The 17,105-nt window shown below is 44.2% G+C and overlaps 1 protein-coding gene across 5 annotated transcripts in view; it reads left to right on the top strand.

Moving 5' to 3' along the window:
• The window catches only part of LOC118207243, a 32,511-nt gene extending 16,962 nt beyond the window's left edge, over nt 1-15,549 (top strand). For 4 of the 5 annotated variants that reach the window (XM_035380619.1, XM_035380620.1, XM_035380618.1 and 1 more), the window contains 14 exons: nt 280-391; nt 1,288-1,441; nt 4,406-4,496; nt 5,244-5,339; nt 6,220-6,413; nt 6,968-7,013; nt 7,210-7,328; nt 7,641-7,795; nt 9,852-9,989; nt 10,466-10,547; nt 10,679-10,793; nt 13,669-13,767; nt 14,241-14,317; nt 14,829-15,549. In XM_035380619.1, coding sequence (XP_035236510.1) covers nt 280-391; nt 1,288-1,441; nt 4,406-4,496; nt 5,244-5,339; nt 6,220-6,413; nt 6,968-7,013; nt 7,210-7,328; nt 7,641-7,795; nt 9,852-9,989; nt 10,466-10,547; nt 10,679-10,793; nt 13,669-13,767; nt 14,241-14,317; nt 14,829-14,919 — 1,569 coding nt within the window. In that variant the 3' untranslated portion in view covers nt 14,920-15,549. Of the gene's footprint in view, nt 1-279; nt 392-1,287; nt 1,442-1,570; nt 1,718-4,405; nt 4,497-5,243; nt 5,340-6,219; nt 6,414-6,967; nt 7,014-7,209; nt 7,329-7,640; nt 7,796-9,851; nt 9,990-10,465; nt 10,548-10,678; nt 10,794-13,668; nt 13,768-14,240; nt 14,318-14,828 lie in introns of those variants that run through there. The other variant, XM_035380621.1, reaches the window with a different exon arrangement.
• Nucleotides 15,550-17,105: the final 1,556 nt, after the last annotated feature.

Here is a 17,105-nt window from a genome sequence, read left to right as displayed (position 1 = left end):
CAGATGCAGGGCGTAAAGTGGTAGTTAATGCAGTCGATTTGGCCAGAGTCAGATGCAGGGCGTGAAGTGGTAGTTAATGCAGTCGATTTGGCCAGAGTCAGATGCAGGGCGTGAAGGCAGGGCAGCTGGGCAGGTCCCGGTTGACGCGTCAGCCTCAGAAGCTCCGGATGGAGGGTCCAGGATAGGGAGAAGAGAGGGTATAAGGACACCATACCTGTACGTAACTTTATTCACGTGTGTGTGTGCATGTGTCTGTGCTTGTCTGTGCATGCATTTCAGGGACTGAGTGGTGAGCTGGGGCTCAGTGTTGAAGAACTTCGGCAGGTATTTGACCGCCTGGACGAGGACAGAGATGGACTTGTCACTCCTGAGGATGTCACCGCAGGCTTCCGTGAGTGACCGTATCGTACAGAATCGCTCAGTTTGGCTTTGTCCCCAAGAACATAATGCAACATAATCTGGTAGTGGTGAATACAGACCTTTTCTCATGCGATGGGAAGAAAGATGCTTTGAAATGACACTTCAACTAATTATTCAGTCAAATAGCTTGCTTGTTCATCAAGCAAAATAACTGAAAAGTCAGCTGAAACAAATGATCAGTATCCTGATAAGAATTCTGCTGATTAGACAAAGATGACTAAATTGAGGTTTTACGGTTATTTGGCTATTCTGTCAATAATCCTTCCACCTCTGGCTCCAATCTTTCTACCCTTACTGCATATCATGTAATGAGCAAAAATCCATTTGATTTCTTATTTCTGGTACCAAATCATTACAGAACAACAACACTATCTAAGAAGTCCAAACAAAACTGAGGGCTTACATGTCAACTTGCCCAAAAGGCAATGTCTCCACTGGAAAATTGCAGGCTTGTGGAACAAAAGTATTGATCTACTGGTACTATTCCACAGGGTCTGTAATTACGGAGACAAGAACATGATCCATGCAGTTCCGTTTTTGTGGTTAAACACAACATTTATTCATAATACAATAATGAGCATGCATTCATGCATTAGTCTCAGATTGATGAAACATTCAATGGGACAAACAAATTTACAACCTTGACCACTGACTAATTAAACAGCAAGTGAAAAACTGCAGGGATTTTTCTTCACAGTAGCTAGACTAGAAGTATCTAGCTGTCTTGTTTGTTGAAAAATTGGATTTTTCTTATTATCCCATTTATAACATACCTAGTATCATCAATATTTAAGAAATCAGTCACAGCATAGATAGATGGATATTCTCATACATTCTCTATTTCTTTCTACCAAACTTATTTTACAGGGGAGTTCATGCAATTACAGCAACCCAGGGCCAGGCCTGCTGCCGCTGTCTACCAATCAGATGGTTCCATTCTGCCAGAGGAAGAGGATGATGGTGAAAGAAAGCTGTTCTTGTCCAAGCTGGGTGATCTGAGAGCCTACAGCCTCCTACAGGAGTAAGTGAATTAGTTGGTAGGGTGTCTGGGAACCTGCATGGATTTTTTTGTTGTGGTTATTCTTGAAAACATAAAAGAAGGATTTGTGGGGACCCTGGTGATTTATTGGCTAACTCTTTACATTGCTAGCCAGTCAGACATTTGAAGGTTGTGGGTAGAGCTCCAACACAATGAACCACATCTGCTGAACATCCTGGAAGATTTTGTTTCCAATGTGACTGAGCAAATCAAGACTGTACAGCAGGAGAAGGATTCTCTGGAGCTGGCTTTAAAAAGGTATTGTGTGCAATGGTTCACCACAGGGCAAGCCATTTAGGAAATATAGCAGTCGTGTCTGAACAGTTGAAAATCCAATCACAACTGTTTCGATCTCAACTTGCATTACACCTTGAAATCATCAAGGAAAGCAACGTGCCATGGTTCTAATGCAACAGTCTCTCTGCTATTAAGGGCTGTTGCTGTCTTGTATCGGCCAATGCTTGCCTTGATGAAAACATTGTTGGGTCAGTACTGGTCTAGTCTTGATTTTTTGATGTTGATGGTATTTGGTCAGTGCTCCTCTAGTCTTAGTTATGGGATTCTAATGCTGGGTTGTTACTGTAACAGCCATTGTTATTTAATGCTGAAGTTATTGTGCCAGGGCTGCAATGGTTAGTTCTGTTAAAGCCTTGATTGATTCCTTATTCATCCTGTGTTCTCTGATTCAGAAGTTTTTGGGTCAGTGATGGCTTTATGATGTTGGTGTTTTTTTTTTTGTTTTTTTTGCAAGAAACAAGATTCTGTTTGTCCTTAAAAAATGTGCACTTAAGCAAGATAAAAAAATATAACTGCAGCTATGTAATTGGGCATATTCACATTTAAAAGAAGTAAAAGAGAAATACATCTCTGATTTCTCAGAAGGGCAAAAGTTTTAAGGCAGCCATGGGGATTCAATCCTCTCAAAGTCAACAAATTTCTCCTGCAGAACCTTTAACCGACCCACGCCGGGTCACAGGGACCGTTAGACCAATCCCCTGCCTTGCACCTGGATGTTCTTTAGCCTGGGTACAGGCCAGGCCACATGCCGTGTGTGACACGGACGTCTTTAAGCAGCCTGCACCACTAACAGGCAAAAGCCCTGCGGACACTAACGCACTTTTCATGGACCCCCTGCTGGGTCACCTGTCTTGCTCTTGCTCTTAGAACCATGGCTCACCACCTACCTGCAAAGGACTTAAAAGCCTAATTTCATATTACATTACAGGCATTTGTCATATCTGTCTGTCTGTCTGTCTGTCTGTCTGTCTGTCTGTTACATGACATTGCATGTTCATTGACAAATCATGTATTTTGATTTAGAATGCATTAGAAACCCCCATTAATCAATCTATAATGTTTTTTTTCTTTTTGTTGTTGTTGACATTTTAACTATTTTTAGCATTAAACAAAAACCCCTTTGGTTTTAATATACAATATGTGACATTATGATTAAATAACTCCTGAACTCAGTGGCTAGTTATAATTTGAGGTAATGTATTTACTTCAGATGTTTTCAGGTCTCCAAACATTTGATTCGATGTAAAGCATGCATACTTTTAAAGACATGGTTCTGATTCTTAATTGTATTATAAGAGATACACACATTGTGGCATTAAACAGTCACTGTAGTGGATTATTCTATTCATTTGGTTTCAGTGAAACTTCTATTTGGACTAAAACACAATGCATCCATGGCAGAGGTTGTAAGTTAGGGAACTTATACAGACTCTAGATGTTTTAGATGCATGTGACTTTATTTATCAAATGAGCATCGGGTTGTTTGTATATTTGTTCCTTCTTGAATCCTTCTTGAACACACACACAGGCACATGCACGCACACACGCACACACACATATCTGTTAAATTGACCACAAAAATACTCAAAATACCCCCACATTGGCATCCACTGATCAGTGTGAAAATATAACCATCAATCACCGTGTGTTTGAATGAAGAAGTATAAAACAAAAAAGCTGTCTGAATTAGACTGAGAAGTATACTGAGGAGTGAGCAAGAAATTGTGATTATTTTCCCAGAAATATTGTTTTGAAAACTTTTTTGTTGGCGATTATTAATAGTCGATGGGAAAACTTTTACTCAATTCCATACTCAAAAGTCCAGTCCAAATAAACTTTGGAATGATATATACTAAGTAATACGTATTGTGATAGTTACAAAAAGCATTGAAATATGTTAAAAAGGTGGCTGGATGTCATTGCAGACGGGGTTTCTTAACTGTTCACTCATTGTGAAGAATTTCAGTCCTGCCATGATAAATGAATAAACCCACATTACCCACTTCTTTGTTCTTGTGATTAGCAACATATTCCACTGACAAACAGATCTTAATGAGTTCGACATAAGCAAAGACGGAGCAGAAAGAGGAAGTACTTACTTGCTGAGGAAATTCTGGTTTTGAAACGAGCTGCTGTGCTGTATTGCCTCAGCTCTGACTTTCAGAAGAGTCCTGTAGTCCTTGCTCTGTCACAACTCCAAAATGGGAACTTGGACATGTCCACATTCATACTGATAAATGACCTGTCTGTCAAGGGACAACAGATGAAATTTATGCCTATGCACTGCTCCTGTCAATTTTAAAAAATGACTTTACATTAAATAAATACTTTACCTGAAAAAGTACTTTACATGGGAAAGTACTTTACGTGAAAAAAGTGCTTTACATGAATGCATACATACTCACACAGAACAATCCACTTTTTTGTTTTCTTTTTGTTTTCACTTGCTGATCCAGAGTCCTTATAACCCATCACTCATCCTCAATAATAATAGTATTCTAATAATGATGTATAAGACATGTTATTATCAACCATCATTACTAAAACTAGATTTCCCATGGAATTTAGGTTGTATTTGAATGGTATTTTAGACTGCCTATCCCTGAGCTTAATGCATAGAAACACTGAATCATTTTTCTCTCTTTCTAGGCACATCCAGCAGCACAGCGTTGGAGTTAAGGAGCTGTATGAGGAAATGGAGAGGCAGATTAGAACTGAAAAGGAAAGAATAAAGGAAGAGGTAGGCCTACCTCCACCTTAGACACACACACATATACACACACACACATACACATTCTCACACACACGCACATGCACTCACACACACACCTAAACACACACACACACACACACTCACCTTCACACACACACACACACACACATACACTCACCTACACACACACACACACACACACACACTCACATATACACACCAAAACATAAACACACGCTCACACATACACACCTAAACACACACACGCACTGGAATAGGAGCTGTCCTGAAAGCGCCTGAAGTTAATTTATCTGGATTATGATGTCACTGTCATTGTTCAGTCATCTCGTACTGTGCCTGTGTCTGAAAACACTGAACCAGCCCTCGCCCTGTCAGTACAGAGTTATGCTGCGTTCATGTGTCTGTGCTTCTGGGTCTGTGTGACTGTGGGTCTGTGCATCTGGGTCTGTGTTCTCATGTGTCTGTACATCTGTGTCTGTGTGACTGTGTGTCTGTGCATCTGTGGGTCTGTGTGACTGTGTGTCTGTGCATCTGTGGGTCTGTGCATCTGTGTGACTGTGCATCTGTGTGTCTGTATATCTGTGTGTGTGTGCATCTGTGTGACTGTGCATCTGTGTGTCTGTATATATGTGTGCGTGTGCATCTGTGTGTCTGTATATCTGTGTGTGTGTGCATCTGTGTGTCTGTATATCTGTGTGTGTGTGTGCATCTGTGGGTCTGTGTGACCGTGTGTCTGTGTGCAACTCCCTGCAGAGTCTGGAGAAAAGCCGTTCAGAGTTGGCCAAGCTGGAGGAGGAGCTGGACCAGAAGAACAGCCAGATTCAGACACTGAATGCAGTTCAGAGCCAGGTGAGAGGAAGCACGGAAGAGCTCCTCAGATTAGACATGGTATATGTGGGTCTGTAGGGCTTGTTACCACACACACGCACACGCGTCTGCGCACGTGCACACGCATACGCACATGCACACACACCCACACACACTCATCATCATATATGGCTTCAGAAGAAAATTTAGTTTTGCATTAGCTTAATTAAAACACCTATCAGGTGAATACATGAAAGTCTGGTATCAGAAAGAGCTCTCTGTCCCCAGGGCAGCCAATTAGATAGAGCTGAATGAATCTCTGCCTCGGGGCAGCCAATCAGAAAGCCCTGAATGAGTTTCTGTGTCTGTGGGAGCCAATCACAAAGAGCTGAATAAGTCTCTTTGTCAAGAGCAGCCAATCAGAAATAGCTGAATACTCTGTGTCTGTGGACAGCCAATCAGAATGAGCTGGGTTCTGTCTGTCTGTGGGCCGCCAATCAGAATGAGCTGATTGCTGTCTGTCTGCGGGCAGCCAATCAGAATGAGCTGAGTGCTGTGTGTCTGCGGGCAGCCAATCAGAATGAGCCGAGTGCTGTCTGTCTGCAGGCAGCCAATTAGAATGAGCTGAGTGCTATGTGTCTGCGGGCAGCCAATCAGAATGAGCTGAGTGCTGTGTGTCTGTGGGCGGCCAATCAGAATGAGCTGAGTGCTGTGTGTCTGCGGGCGGCCAATCAGAATGAGCTGAGTGCTGTGTGTCTGCGGGCGGCCAATCAGAATGAGCTGAGGGCTGTGTGTCTGCGGGCGGCCAGTCAGAATGAGCTGAGTGCTGTGTGTCTGCGGGCGGCCAATCAGAATGAGCGGAGTGCTGTGTGTCTGCGGGAAGCCAATCAGAATGAGCTGAGTGCTGTGTGTCTGCGGGCAGTTGGAGGGCCGCTTGCATGCGCTGCAGAGACAGCAGCAGCAGAGTGGTGTGGAAAAGCAGGAGCTGTTCAGGGCCAACCAGGAGCTGGAGGAGCAGCTGGAGAGGATCCGGGCGCAGCTGCAGGAGAGCCTGAGCAATCTGCATGCCCTGCGCAGTGCCCACTCCCACAAGCCAACCCACCCACACCTGCTCAGGTACACCACCACCACCACCCACACCTGCTCACATACACCACCACCACCACCACCCACACCTGCTCAGGTACACCACCACCACCACCCACACCTGCTCACATACACCACCACCACCACCAACCACACCTGCTCAGGTACACCACCACCACCCCCACCCACATCCACACCTGCTCAGGTACACTACCACCACCCACACCTGCTCACATACACCACCACCACCCCCACCCACACCTGCTCAGTTACACCACCACCAACCCCACCCACACCTGCACAGGTACACCACCACTTCCACCCTCACCAGTTCAGATACCCCACCACTGCCCCCACCAACACCTGCTCAGGTACACCACCACTACCCACACCTGCTCAGGTACATCACCACCACCCACAGATTATGTAATCATTTGGGTGGTGGGAGGGATTTAAAAGCATCAGCAGCTTTTTGTACCATTTGCATTAAGAGCAGAAAGAGGTTGTGTACAGCAGCTGTTTCCAGGCCATAACTGTGGGAGAAGGGAACAGGTCACATATTTGTCTCCTCTTTTTGCCTCCAGTCTTACGGACAGGGCTGGACAGACTGAGGACTCCTCCAGACCAGAGGTAACACTGCCCATGTTTATATTCCCATTATCTGTGGAGATACACTCTGAAAACTTCTGGAGCACTTCATGTACGCAACGTTTCTACTCTCTCAAAACACCCTGAGGATTTGTGACTCAAAACTTAATGAATGTAACTTCTTTGATAATTGGAATGTGTTTATTCGCAGTCCGAGACCTTTCTGCTTTGGTTCCAGGTGTTAAATTTGGACTCGAATGTTCAGACTGAAAAGAGACACATTTCCCATGAGGCTGTGGTGCTAGAGAGATCTGGATCACAGCTAGATCATTCCTCTCCCCAGGGCAGATATACAGGGTAAATTGTGTGTGTGTGTGTGTGTGTGTGTGTACACATCCTTATATGAGTGTGTGTGTGTGTGTGTGTGTGTGCGTATGTGTGTATGTGTGTTTATATGAGTTTGTTTCTGTGTGTGTGTTTGAGTATGAATGTGTGTGTGTGTGTGTGTGTGCACATGATTATATGTGTGTGTGTGTTTGTGTGTGTGTGTGTGCATGTGTGTGTTTTCTTATGCTGTTAATCTGACTATCTGACTATCTGACTGCCATTTCCACCCCGTTTTCTTTGTCCTTTATTTCCTGAATGACGTCATCCTGATCGCACTCTCAGAGCTCAAGACGAGGCACGCAGAAGAGTGATATCCATAGAGGAGGATCCCATGCCTGACCTCCTCACTGGGGGCCAGGCCTTGCCCTACCAAAACCAAGGGGAGGCGCTGTGGGAGAAACAGAGAGGCCAGGCCTGGGGAGAGAGAGACTCACTGAGTAAGGAACAGAGACTCACTGAGTTATGAACAGGGACTCACTGAGTTATAAACAGGGACTCACTGTGTTAGAAACAGAGGCTCACTGAGTCATGAACAGAGACTCACTGATTCACGAACAGGGACTCACTGAGTTAGAAAGAGAGGCTCACTGAGTTATGAACAGAGACTCACTGAGTCATGGACAGAGGCTCACTGAGTAAGGAACAGAGGCTCACTGAGTAATGAACAGAGGCTCACTGAGTAAGGAACAGAGGCTCACTGAGTCATGAACAGAGGTTCACTGAGTCATGAACAGAGACTCACTGAGTAAGGAACAGAGGCTCACTGAGTTATGAACAGAGGCTCACTAAGTCATGAACAGAGATTCACTGAGTCATGAACAGAGACTCACTGAGTAAGGAACAGAGGCTCACTGAGTTATGAACAGAGGCTCACTGAGTTAGAAACTGACTTACTAAGGAACAGAGATTCACTGAGTTAGAAACTGACTCACTAAGGAACAGAGACTCGCTGAGTTAGAAACAGACTCACTAAGTAACAGAGACTTGCTGGACAGAGACTCGCTGGATTATGAACAGAGACTCACTTAGGAAGGGGCCCTGAGTGGGAGAGGGAAGGGACCAGACATGGTGGGGGAGGAGCCTCTCTTTCTCAGAGATGGGTGTTCACAGAAAGAAATGTGATTAGTTAGTTTGATAGTTAGTTAGTTAGTTAGTTGAGTCTTTATTATCCCAATGGGGCAATTTGTTCTGCAGTACAGTATACAGTAAATTACAATAAATAACAATAAATAAATACCCACAACACCGGATAATCATTTAAAAATAATTAATTAAATAAATTGATAAAAAATTATTCCTATAACTTATTAAGAAAGCCAGTGACAGTTGGGATAAGAGTGTTTAGTCCCGTGTGTTTTTAATATAGGGAGCCTGAGGGAAATAATTCAAATTCATTGAACAGAGGATGTTGGGAATCCCTCAGAATGGACTGGGCCTTCCTTATGGCTCGTATCAGCTACTGCTGGCAGAGGTCAGATATGTTTGTGCTGATGATCCTGCTAGCTAATTTTACAACATTGGCCAGTCTATTCTTGCATTTAAGATTCAGGTTACCAAACCAGCAGATCATATTAAAGGTCAATGGGATTCAATAAAAGACTTATAAAAGATAGTCATCAGTGTCTTGTCCACCTTGACACTTGACACACCAGAGTTTCTGAAGGAAGGACAAGCGCTGATTGGCCTTTCTACAGACTACATCCACATTGGCCTCAAAACTTAATTTGTTGTCAGGAAAAGTGCCAAGATATTTGTACTGATCAACGATCCCCACTGGCTTATCGTCAATGAGTGTCTGCATTGATGCAATGAGCTTCTCCAAAAGTCAGTAACCATGTCCTCGGTTTTAGGTCGGCGCGTTCATACCAGAGCACGAACTCTTCAACCACAGGACCATGACTCACTTCCTCATCTAGTAAAACACTTGCAATAACTGAGTCGTGTGCATACTTAATGATAGAGTCGTACTTACTCTGACAGTCGTTAGTGTACATGACAAACAACAGTGGGGAAAGGGCGCACCCTTGTGGTGAAGCGGCAGAGGGATTCGGTGGGCTGGACGAGGCACTGTTCACTCTCACCTTTTGAGACCTATTTGTTAAAAAATCAATTAACCAGCTGACAGTAATAGAATCGAGATTAACATTGGACAAAAGTTTCTCTGCCAAAAGATATGGTCGTATGCAATTAAAAGCAGAAGAAAAATCAATAAATAGTAGTCTGGCATGAGTCTTGCTACCCTGTAGATGCTTGAGGACGTATTCAAGGAGAGTGGCAGTTGCATCTTCCACCTCTCTCACAGCCCTATAAGCAAACTGAAGTGGTTCTCACTGCTCCTGTACCTTGCCCATAATCTCATCTTTCACAAAGGATGATGTCTCCCCCTCTCTCTCTCTCTCTCTCTCTCTCTCTCTCTCTCTCTCACACACACACACTCTTTCTCTCTCTCTCTCTCTCTCTCTCTCTCTCTCACACACTCTCTCTCTCTCTCAGGCAGTGTGAGTCACTCTCCCTCAGCGCTGGACTTGCTGTATAACGTGGTGCTGGTGGGGAACAGCAGTGTGGGAAAAACCTGCTTCATGAAGCGCTTCCAAAGTGGAGACTTCAATCCTGATCTCTGTGCTACCGTCGGTAATATTACTATTATTACACAAATCCTGATCTCTGTGCTACCGTCAGTAATATTACTATTATTATACAAATCCTGATCTCTGTGCTACCATCGGTAATATTATTACACAAATCCTGATATCTGTGCTACCGTCAGTAATATTACTATTATTACACAAATCCTGATCTCTGTGCTACCGTCGGTAATATTACTATTATTACACAAATCCTGATCTCTGTGCAACTGTTGGTAATAATATTATAAAATCAGCCCTGATCTCTGTGCTACTGTTGGTAATAATATTATAAAATCAGCCCTGACAGGAAGTATGGCAGTGGTTATGTTCTGAAGGTGAAGATTATACACATTTTCCATTCCTGCAGAAATGATTTGATCATGGAAGACATGAATGACAGAGAAAGATGAAATCATTGCGTTCCTGTTCCTAACAGCGAGGTTCTGATTGTGTTGGCGTCTGTGTGTTGTTGTGAGGCAGGCCTGGACAGCTGCATCCAGACCATGCAGGTGGAGGGGCGAAAAGTCATCCTGCAGCTGTGGGACACCGCGGGACAGGAGAGGTGAGAACGCGTGAGGGGCGGCGGCGAGCTTGCTCACGCGAAGCGAGGGGCGGCGGGTTGAGGGGGGGTCCGTAGAGAAACCCGCGGCGCGAAGGCGAGGTCCCACCAGCCAGTCTCTGTCTCCTCCGCAGGTATCACAGCATCACCAAGCAGATCCTGCGCAAAGCCGAGGGACTGGTCCTCATGTATGACATCACTTCCTCTGAGAGCTTCCTCGCCCTGCGCTCTTGGCTCAGCAGCATTCAGGTGAGTTTTAGGCTTGAGGCTCGAGGTCCGTCTGTTGGGAACGCAGCACAAACACATTATGTCATTCTGGAACACCATGCAAATGGGACAGCCCCTCCCCGGTGAAATGGGACAGCCCCTCCCCAGTGAAATGGGACAGTCCCTCCCCAGTGAAATGGGACAGTCCCTTCCCAGTGAAATGGGACAGTCCCTGACCAGTGAAATGGGACAGTCCCTTCCCAGTGAAATGGGACAGTCCCTTCCCAGTGAAATGGGACAGTCCCTTCCCAGTGGAATGGGACAGCCCCTCCCCAGTGAAATGGGACAGTCCCTTCCCAGTGAAATGGGGCAGCCCCTCCCCAGTGAAATGGGACCGTCCTGTCCCAGTGAAATGGGACAGTCTCTCCCCAGTGAAATGGCATAGTTCCTCCCCAGTGAAATGGGACAGTCCCTTCCCAGGGAAATGGGACAGTCCCTCCCCAGTGAAATGGGACAGTCCCTCCCCAGTGAAATGGGATAGTCCCTTCCCAGTGAAATGGGGCAGTCCCTCCCCAGTGAAATGGGACAGTCCTTTCTCAGTGAAATGGGACAGTCCCTCCCCAGTAAAATGGAACAGTCCCTTCCCAGTGAAATGGGAAAGTCCCTTCCCAGTGAAATGGGACAGTCCCTCCCCAGTGAAATGGGACAGTCCCTTCCCAGTGAAATGGGACCGTCCTGTCCCAGTGAAATGGGACAGTCTCTCCCCAGTGAAATGGGATAGTCCCTCCCCAGTGAAATCGGACAGTCCCTTCCCAGGGAAATGGGACAGTCCCTCCCCAGTGAAATGGGACAGTCCCTCCCCAGTGAAATGGGATAGTCCCTCCCCAGTGAAATGGGACAGTCCCTTCCCAGTGAAATGGGATAGTCCCTCCCCAGTGAAATGGGACAGTCCCTTCCCAGTGGAATGGGACAGTCCCTCCCCAGTGGAATGGGACAGTCCCTTCCCAGTGGAATGGGACAGTCCCTCCCCAGTGGAATGGGACAGCCCCTCCCCAGTGAAATGGGACAGTCCCTTCCCAGTGAAATGGGACAGTCCCTTCCCAGTGAAATGGGACAGCCCCTCCCCAGTGAAATGGGACAGTCCCTCCCCAGTGAAATGGGACAGTCCCTGACCAGTGAAATGGGACAGTCCCTTCCCAGTGAAATGGGACAGTCCCTCCCCAGTGAAATGGGACAGTCCCTTCCCAGTGAAATGGGACAGTCCCTTCCCAGTAAAATGGGACAGCCCCTTCCCAGTAAAATGGGACAGCCCCTTCCCCAGAAGCTGTTCTTTAAAGATGAACTCATGACCTAAAAAACCCTTTCTTATTATGAAGTTAGATAGCGGTGCTGTTGGTTTCTCATTCGTCTTTCGTCATTGTGCTTGGAACAGGGGTCGGACATTTTAACGATTTTCTCTGCACAGCGATAAACTGCCTTGTCATTGTGATTACTCAAGTACTCCTTTTTTGGGTCTCTAAAGATTGTTTTACAGTAGCAGAGCCACTTAAAAGCATTGGTGACCATTTTCTCTGAAGCTGCTTCACACAGGGCAGTGGGACAGGAATAAGGGGATATGCACTGGGCAGCTACCTGTCTCATGGCCTAAGATGGCCGAACATTCAGCCTTAAGCCTGTAGTTTTGCCTCTCTTGTGTGCACGACACTCAAGGGGACGGAGGATGACAAAGATAAGATATGAGGCATTGTGGGAAATAAATTTGCTAAATTAAGCTAACCATCTCTTGCATGTGACAGTGGTTCCAAAACAGAACAAAAAAGAGAGCGGGTCACAATTAAAGAAAGCAAATGTGTGACGCTCGTCACACTAACCACAATCTTATTTTGTAAGCTACACCAGCAAATGCAACTTGCTTTGGTCTACAAAGAATGTGTGCTACAGGAGATGGGCTATTTGTAAGCTATTCATTTGTAGGCTATTATATCTTATCCTAACATCGATTAAACATTTTTGTGAACTTTTTTCACAACTATAAACCTACCTTCGGTACGTACTTATTGTACATCGCTTTGGATTAAAGCGTCTGCCAAATAAATGTAATTAATTTAATGTACCTCTTAAATAGCCTAGAATCAACAGCGGTATGCTAATGTAAGGCGGATTTAGGAAGTTGCCTAGACTGCGCTTGTACCCATGGGGCTCTATTTTAAGGATCTGAGCCCATGGTCTAAAGAGCATAGTGCATTCAGGAGGTGTCCACATCCACTGCTAGTCTAACAGCAGATTCTTTTGAGGGCAAAGTAAGGTGCAAGGTTGAAATGGACGAAACTTAGTTGCATCATTAGTAATAAGTGTATCCTGGGTGTAACGTACAACAGACTAATCAGAGTGTCGTCTCCCATTTCCTTTAAAGCCACCTGCATTTGTACCGATTGGCAGATTGCTAATATAACTGCGGATTTAGCGAGGCTTCGCAAAGGCAGATTTATTCTTATCAAACAGGCCTGCTTGTACGCGAGCAGAGAATATATGGCAACGGCAGGGTTCCACCAAAGCTCCTGGGGGGGGGGGGGGGCGGGGGCGGCAATGTGGGGGGAGGTACCGGTGAGAGTGTCCCCCCTCTTCTGGCATCACCAAAACTGCCGCACAATGTCAAAAGCGGCATGATCACATCAGGGAGACAATAAGCCTGCACGGTTTGTGCACATTGTGTGCATTATTTCACTGATATCATTTTATTACCATGGTTGCCCACCTCTGCCCCCCCCCCACCAAATTCCTCAACACGTTCACACTCGAGCCCCTCCCATGGCCAGCCCCGCCTTGGTGACAGCCACCTGCAACCCAGGACGAAAACCAGTCCATTAAAACTCTCCCAATTAGGTCATGTCATTTGGCATAAATTTGTTTTTGACAGGAAGGAGCCCCTGATGATGTCATTATTGTATTGTTGGGCAACAAAAACGATAGCCACAGACGAGAAGTTTCATTTGAGGAGGGAGAGAGACTTGCAAGGGTAAGAAGCTTTTTATATTCTTTTTTTTGTTTTGTTTTGTTTTGGGTTTTTTTTTCTTTTCAAAATTAAATGTGGCACCAATTACATACAACCACTAACCAGTCTGCGAATAATTCTGCTGATCCAACTTAAGGTCAAACTTTTTACTCACAAGCTCTGAATATTTCAAAAATCACCAGAATAAAATCACTGTTTTCCCTTTATCTACGGATCAATGCAAGTGCAGCTCATTTTCTCCATTTACTATCTGTTAATAGTTTAGTTCATTTTGTGATCACTGAACTCAAGTCGAATTGTGAGAAAAAAAAATTAGTTTAACTGATGTTAAAGACAAATGTTGGTTGAATTTATAAAATGACCAAATAAATCCACGCAGCACTGCAGCACTATACAGTGATCAGATGGTATATGTATGTATGTATATATGTATGGTATATGTCATGCCATTATATTTATTCTTGGTTTGCCCGCAGGAGTACAGTGTTCATTTCATGGAGTGCAGTGCGGCTACAGGTGACAATGTGGTGCAAGCCATGAACAACCTGGCTCGGTAAGCAGCGTGGCCTAATGCCTTAACCATCTAAAACATCCTGCCGTCCGCGAAACAGCTCTGAACCGGCACAGACCTGCCATCAGCTAGAGCAGAACTGGTTCACGGGGAAGTATTAGAAAAGCATTTAAGTGAAACATGAAAACGTTTTGGGTAACCACCAGCCCATGATAAAGTAAGTAACATCTGAGTGTGGGGTACAGTCACAATCAAGTGTGTTTGTCACAGGTGAGTTTGGTACAGTCTCAGATAGGTGTGTTTGTCACAGGTGAGTTTGGTACAGTCACAGATAGGTGTGTTTGTCACAGGTGAGTTTGGTACAGTCACAAATAGGTGTGTTTATCAGAGGTGAGCGAGGTACAGTCACAGGTTACAGGTAAGTGTGTTAGTGACAGGTGAGTGGGGGCCAGTCACAGGTAAGTGTGTTAGTCACAGGTCAGTGAGGTACAGTCACAGGTCAGTGCAGATAAGAGTCCAGGCTTGCCTTTAGTTTTTGTCTTTGTTCCTTCAGGATGCTGAAGCAGCAGGTGGAAGAGAAGCAGGAAAGTAGCATCACTCTTCACAAAGGCTCCCCGAAGAAGAAGTCAGGGTGTTGTGGATGAGGCTGTAATGATGTCACTCAAGGAACCACCACAGAAGAAGTCGCCCTTATGGAAATCTAATATACAGTAATATGTTGTAAATATGAGGACTTCAGAAAATATATGTATATGAATATATTTCACAAAAGTGTATTTTAGAAAGTTTCTTAAGATATGCAAATTGGCAGTAGCTTCGCGTTTTGCCCACATAGGCCTATTGTGAAATGTTTCAATATTGTATATTAGAATATATTTTAATATATCCCATTACCACAAGTGTTTTGTGAAGTTAAAAAAGGATTTATGTGCTCTGTCATATGATGAAACTGCGCGACAGCTTGAGAGCTATGCATAAACTATAAAAAAAGAGCAGAAAACCTGAAAAAAAGGAAACGCATTAGGATTTACTTCAACATGTACCCACCCAATAAATCAATCACCACATTTGCTTCAAACTCCATTGCCTTTGCCATAGATTTCGAGACTTAGATAAATATTTACTTTGGGGTAAAGAATGGGGCCAGACCTTGTAGCTGAAGCCAAATATGTCAGAATAATTTTGCTCATTAAAGTTTGTCGTCATCATTGTTTTTACTGTATTTGCCATTCTTCACATTTATTATAAAAATAAATATTTGTATGCTAAATATATATATATTAAATCTGAAATCCTTTTACACAATGGAACTTCAATATCACCATGGGCATCTGAAACAGATGGATTGCAGATGGAAGAGAATATTATATGATGTAGTTTGTTCAGCTGAGTATGAGGTATGTGATATTAACTCAAACACTAAGACACTCTAAGACAGCTTGAAGATATGCAAAGCCAGCTCCAAAGCCAGGGTGTAGCACTTTTGCCTTGGTGTGTGGGAGGGTGGATTTCTGATAAACATGAGGTTATGACTCAGTGTTAAAACCATTGTGTCTTTCTGTGTTAACTTCATAATAGAGAGAACAGTTAAAGTACCCAAAAGAGACATTCAACAGTTTAACTGCCAAAACAGCCGTCTGTTCAAAGATATACCGTAAAATAAATGTTTTAACAGCACAAAACAACCTTCTGTTCAAAACTACACAGTACTATGGATGTTTTAACTGCCAAAAATACCCTTCTGCTCAAAGCTATACTGTACATTCAAGCCTCATCAGCAGGATATCTTGGAGAAATTTCATGGATCTATAAAAACTTAATCGTAATCTACAGTGCACATCCACAATCTGGACTGCACAATTACTAACCATGTTCATTTGCTAAGATTCAGAAAGAAAATGTAACTGTATACTGTATTTCAGAGGTAACCAACTCAGTTCCTGGAGATCAACCGTCCTCTAGGTTTTAAATTTCTACCCTAATCTGGCACACCTAACTCTACTAATAAGCAACTGAACAAGATCTCTAGCTGTCAAATGAGCTGTGCTTTGTTAGGGTTGGAGTCAAAACCTACAGGACGGTAGATCTCCAGGAACAGGGTTGGGCAGTCCTGCTCTAGCTGTTGAATGAGATGTGCTTTGTTAGGGTTGGAGTGAAAACCAACAGGACAGTAGGTCTTCAGGAACAGGGTTGGGCAGCCCTGCTCTTGCTGTTGAATGAGGCATGCTTTGTTAGGGTTGGAGTGGACACCTACAGGACAGTAGATCTCCAGGAACAAGACTGGGCAGCCCTGCTCTAGCTGTTGAATGAGGCGCACGTTGTTAGGGTTGTAGTGAAAACCTACAGGATGGTAGATCTCTAGGAACAGGGTTGGTTACCACTGCTGTAGTTCAACAGATGAATATAGAAACAGTATGAGGTCAGGTTTTAAATAATTGTTAACCCCAGATATAAATGCAAATATATTGTTAGTTCTCTCATAAATAGTTGTTGACTTAAGCATTACTCTAATACAACCTGTCTCCTATTTAAGCATTTTTTTTTTTAAAACAGCCTGTTTCTTCAATTTAAGAATTACTCTAATACAGCCTGTCCTCTATTTAAGCATTTCTACATTACTAAAGCCCTACAGACGCAACATCATTAAAGGCCTACAGACCCAACATCACTAAAGCCCTACAGACCCAAGATCACTAAAGCCCTACAGCCCAAACATCATTAAAGCCCTACAGACCCAACATCACTAAAGTACTAGTAATGGTAACGGCTCCATCTGACTCCCACTGACACTGAATAGCAAACTCCTGTGATAATAGCCCCCTTTGGGGAG

Source organism: Anguilla anguilla, chromosome 11 (assembly GCF_013347855.1).
Source record: "Anguilla anguilla isolate fAngAng1 chromosome 11, fAngAng1.pri, whole genome shotgun sequence".
In the NCBI taxonomy this organism is placed as follows: domain Eukaryota; kingdom Metazoa; phylum Chordata; class Actinopteri; order Anguilliformes; family Anguillidae; genus Anguilla; species Anguilla anguilla.
The sequence above is the reverse complement of the archived record's forward strand: the minus strand, read 5'-3'. Positions and strand labels throughout refer to the sequence as shown.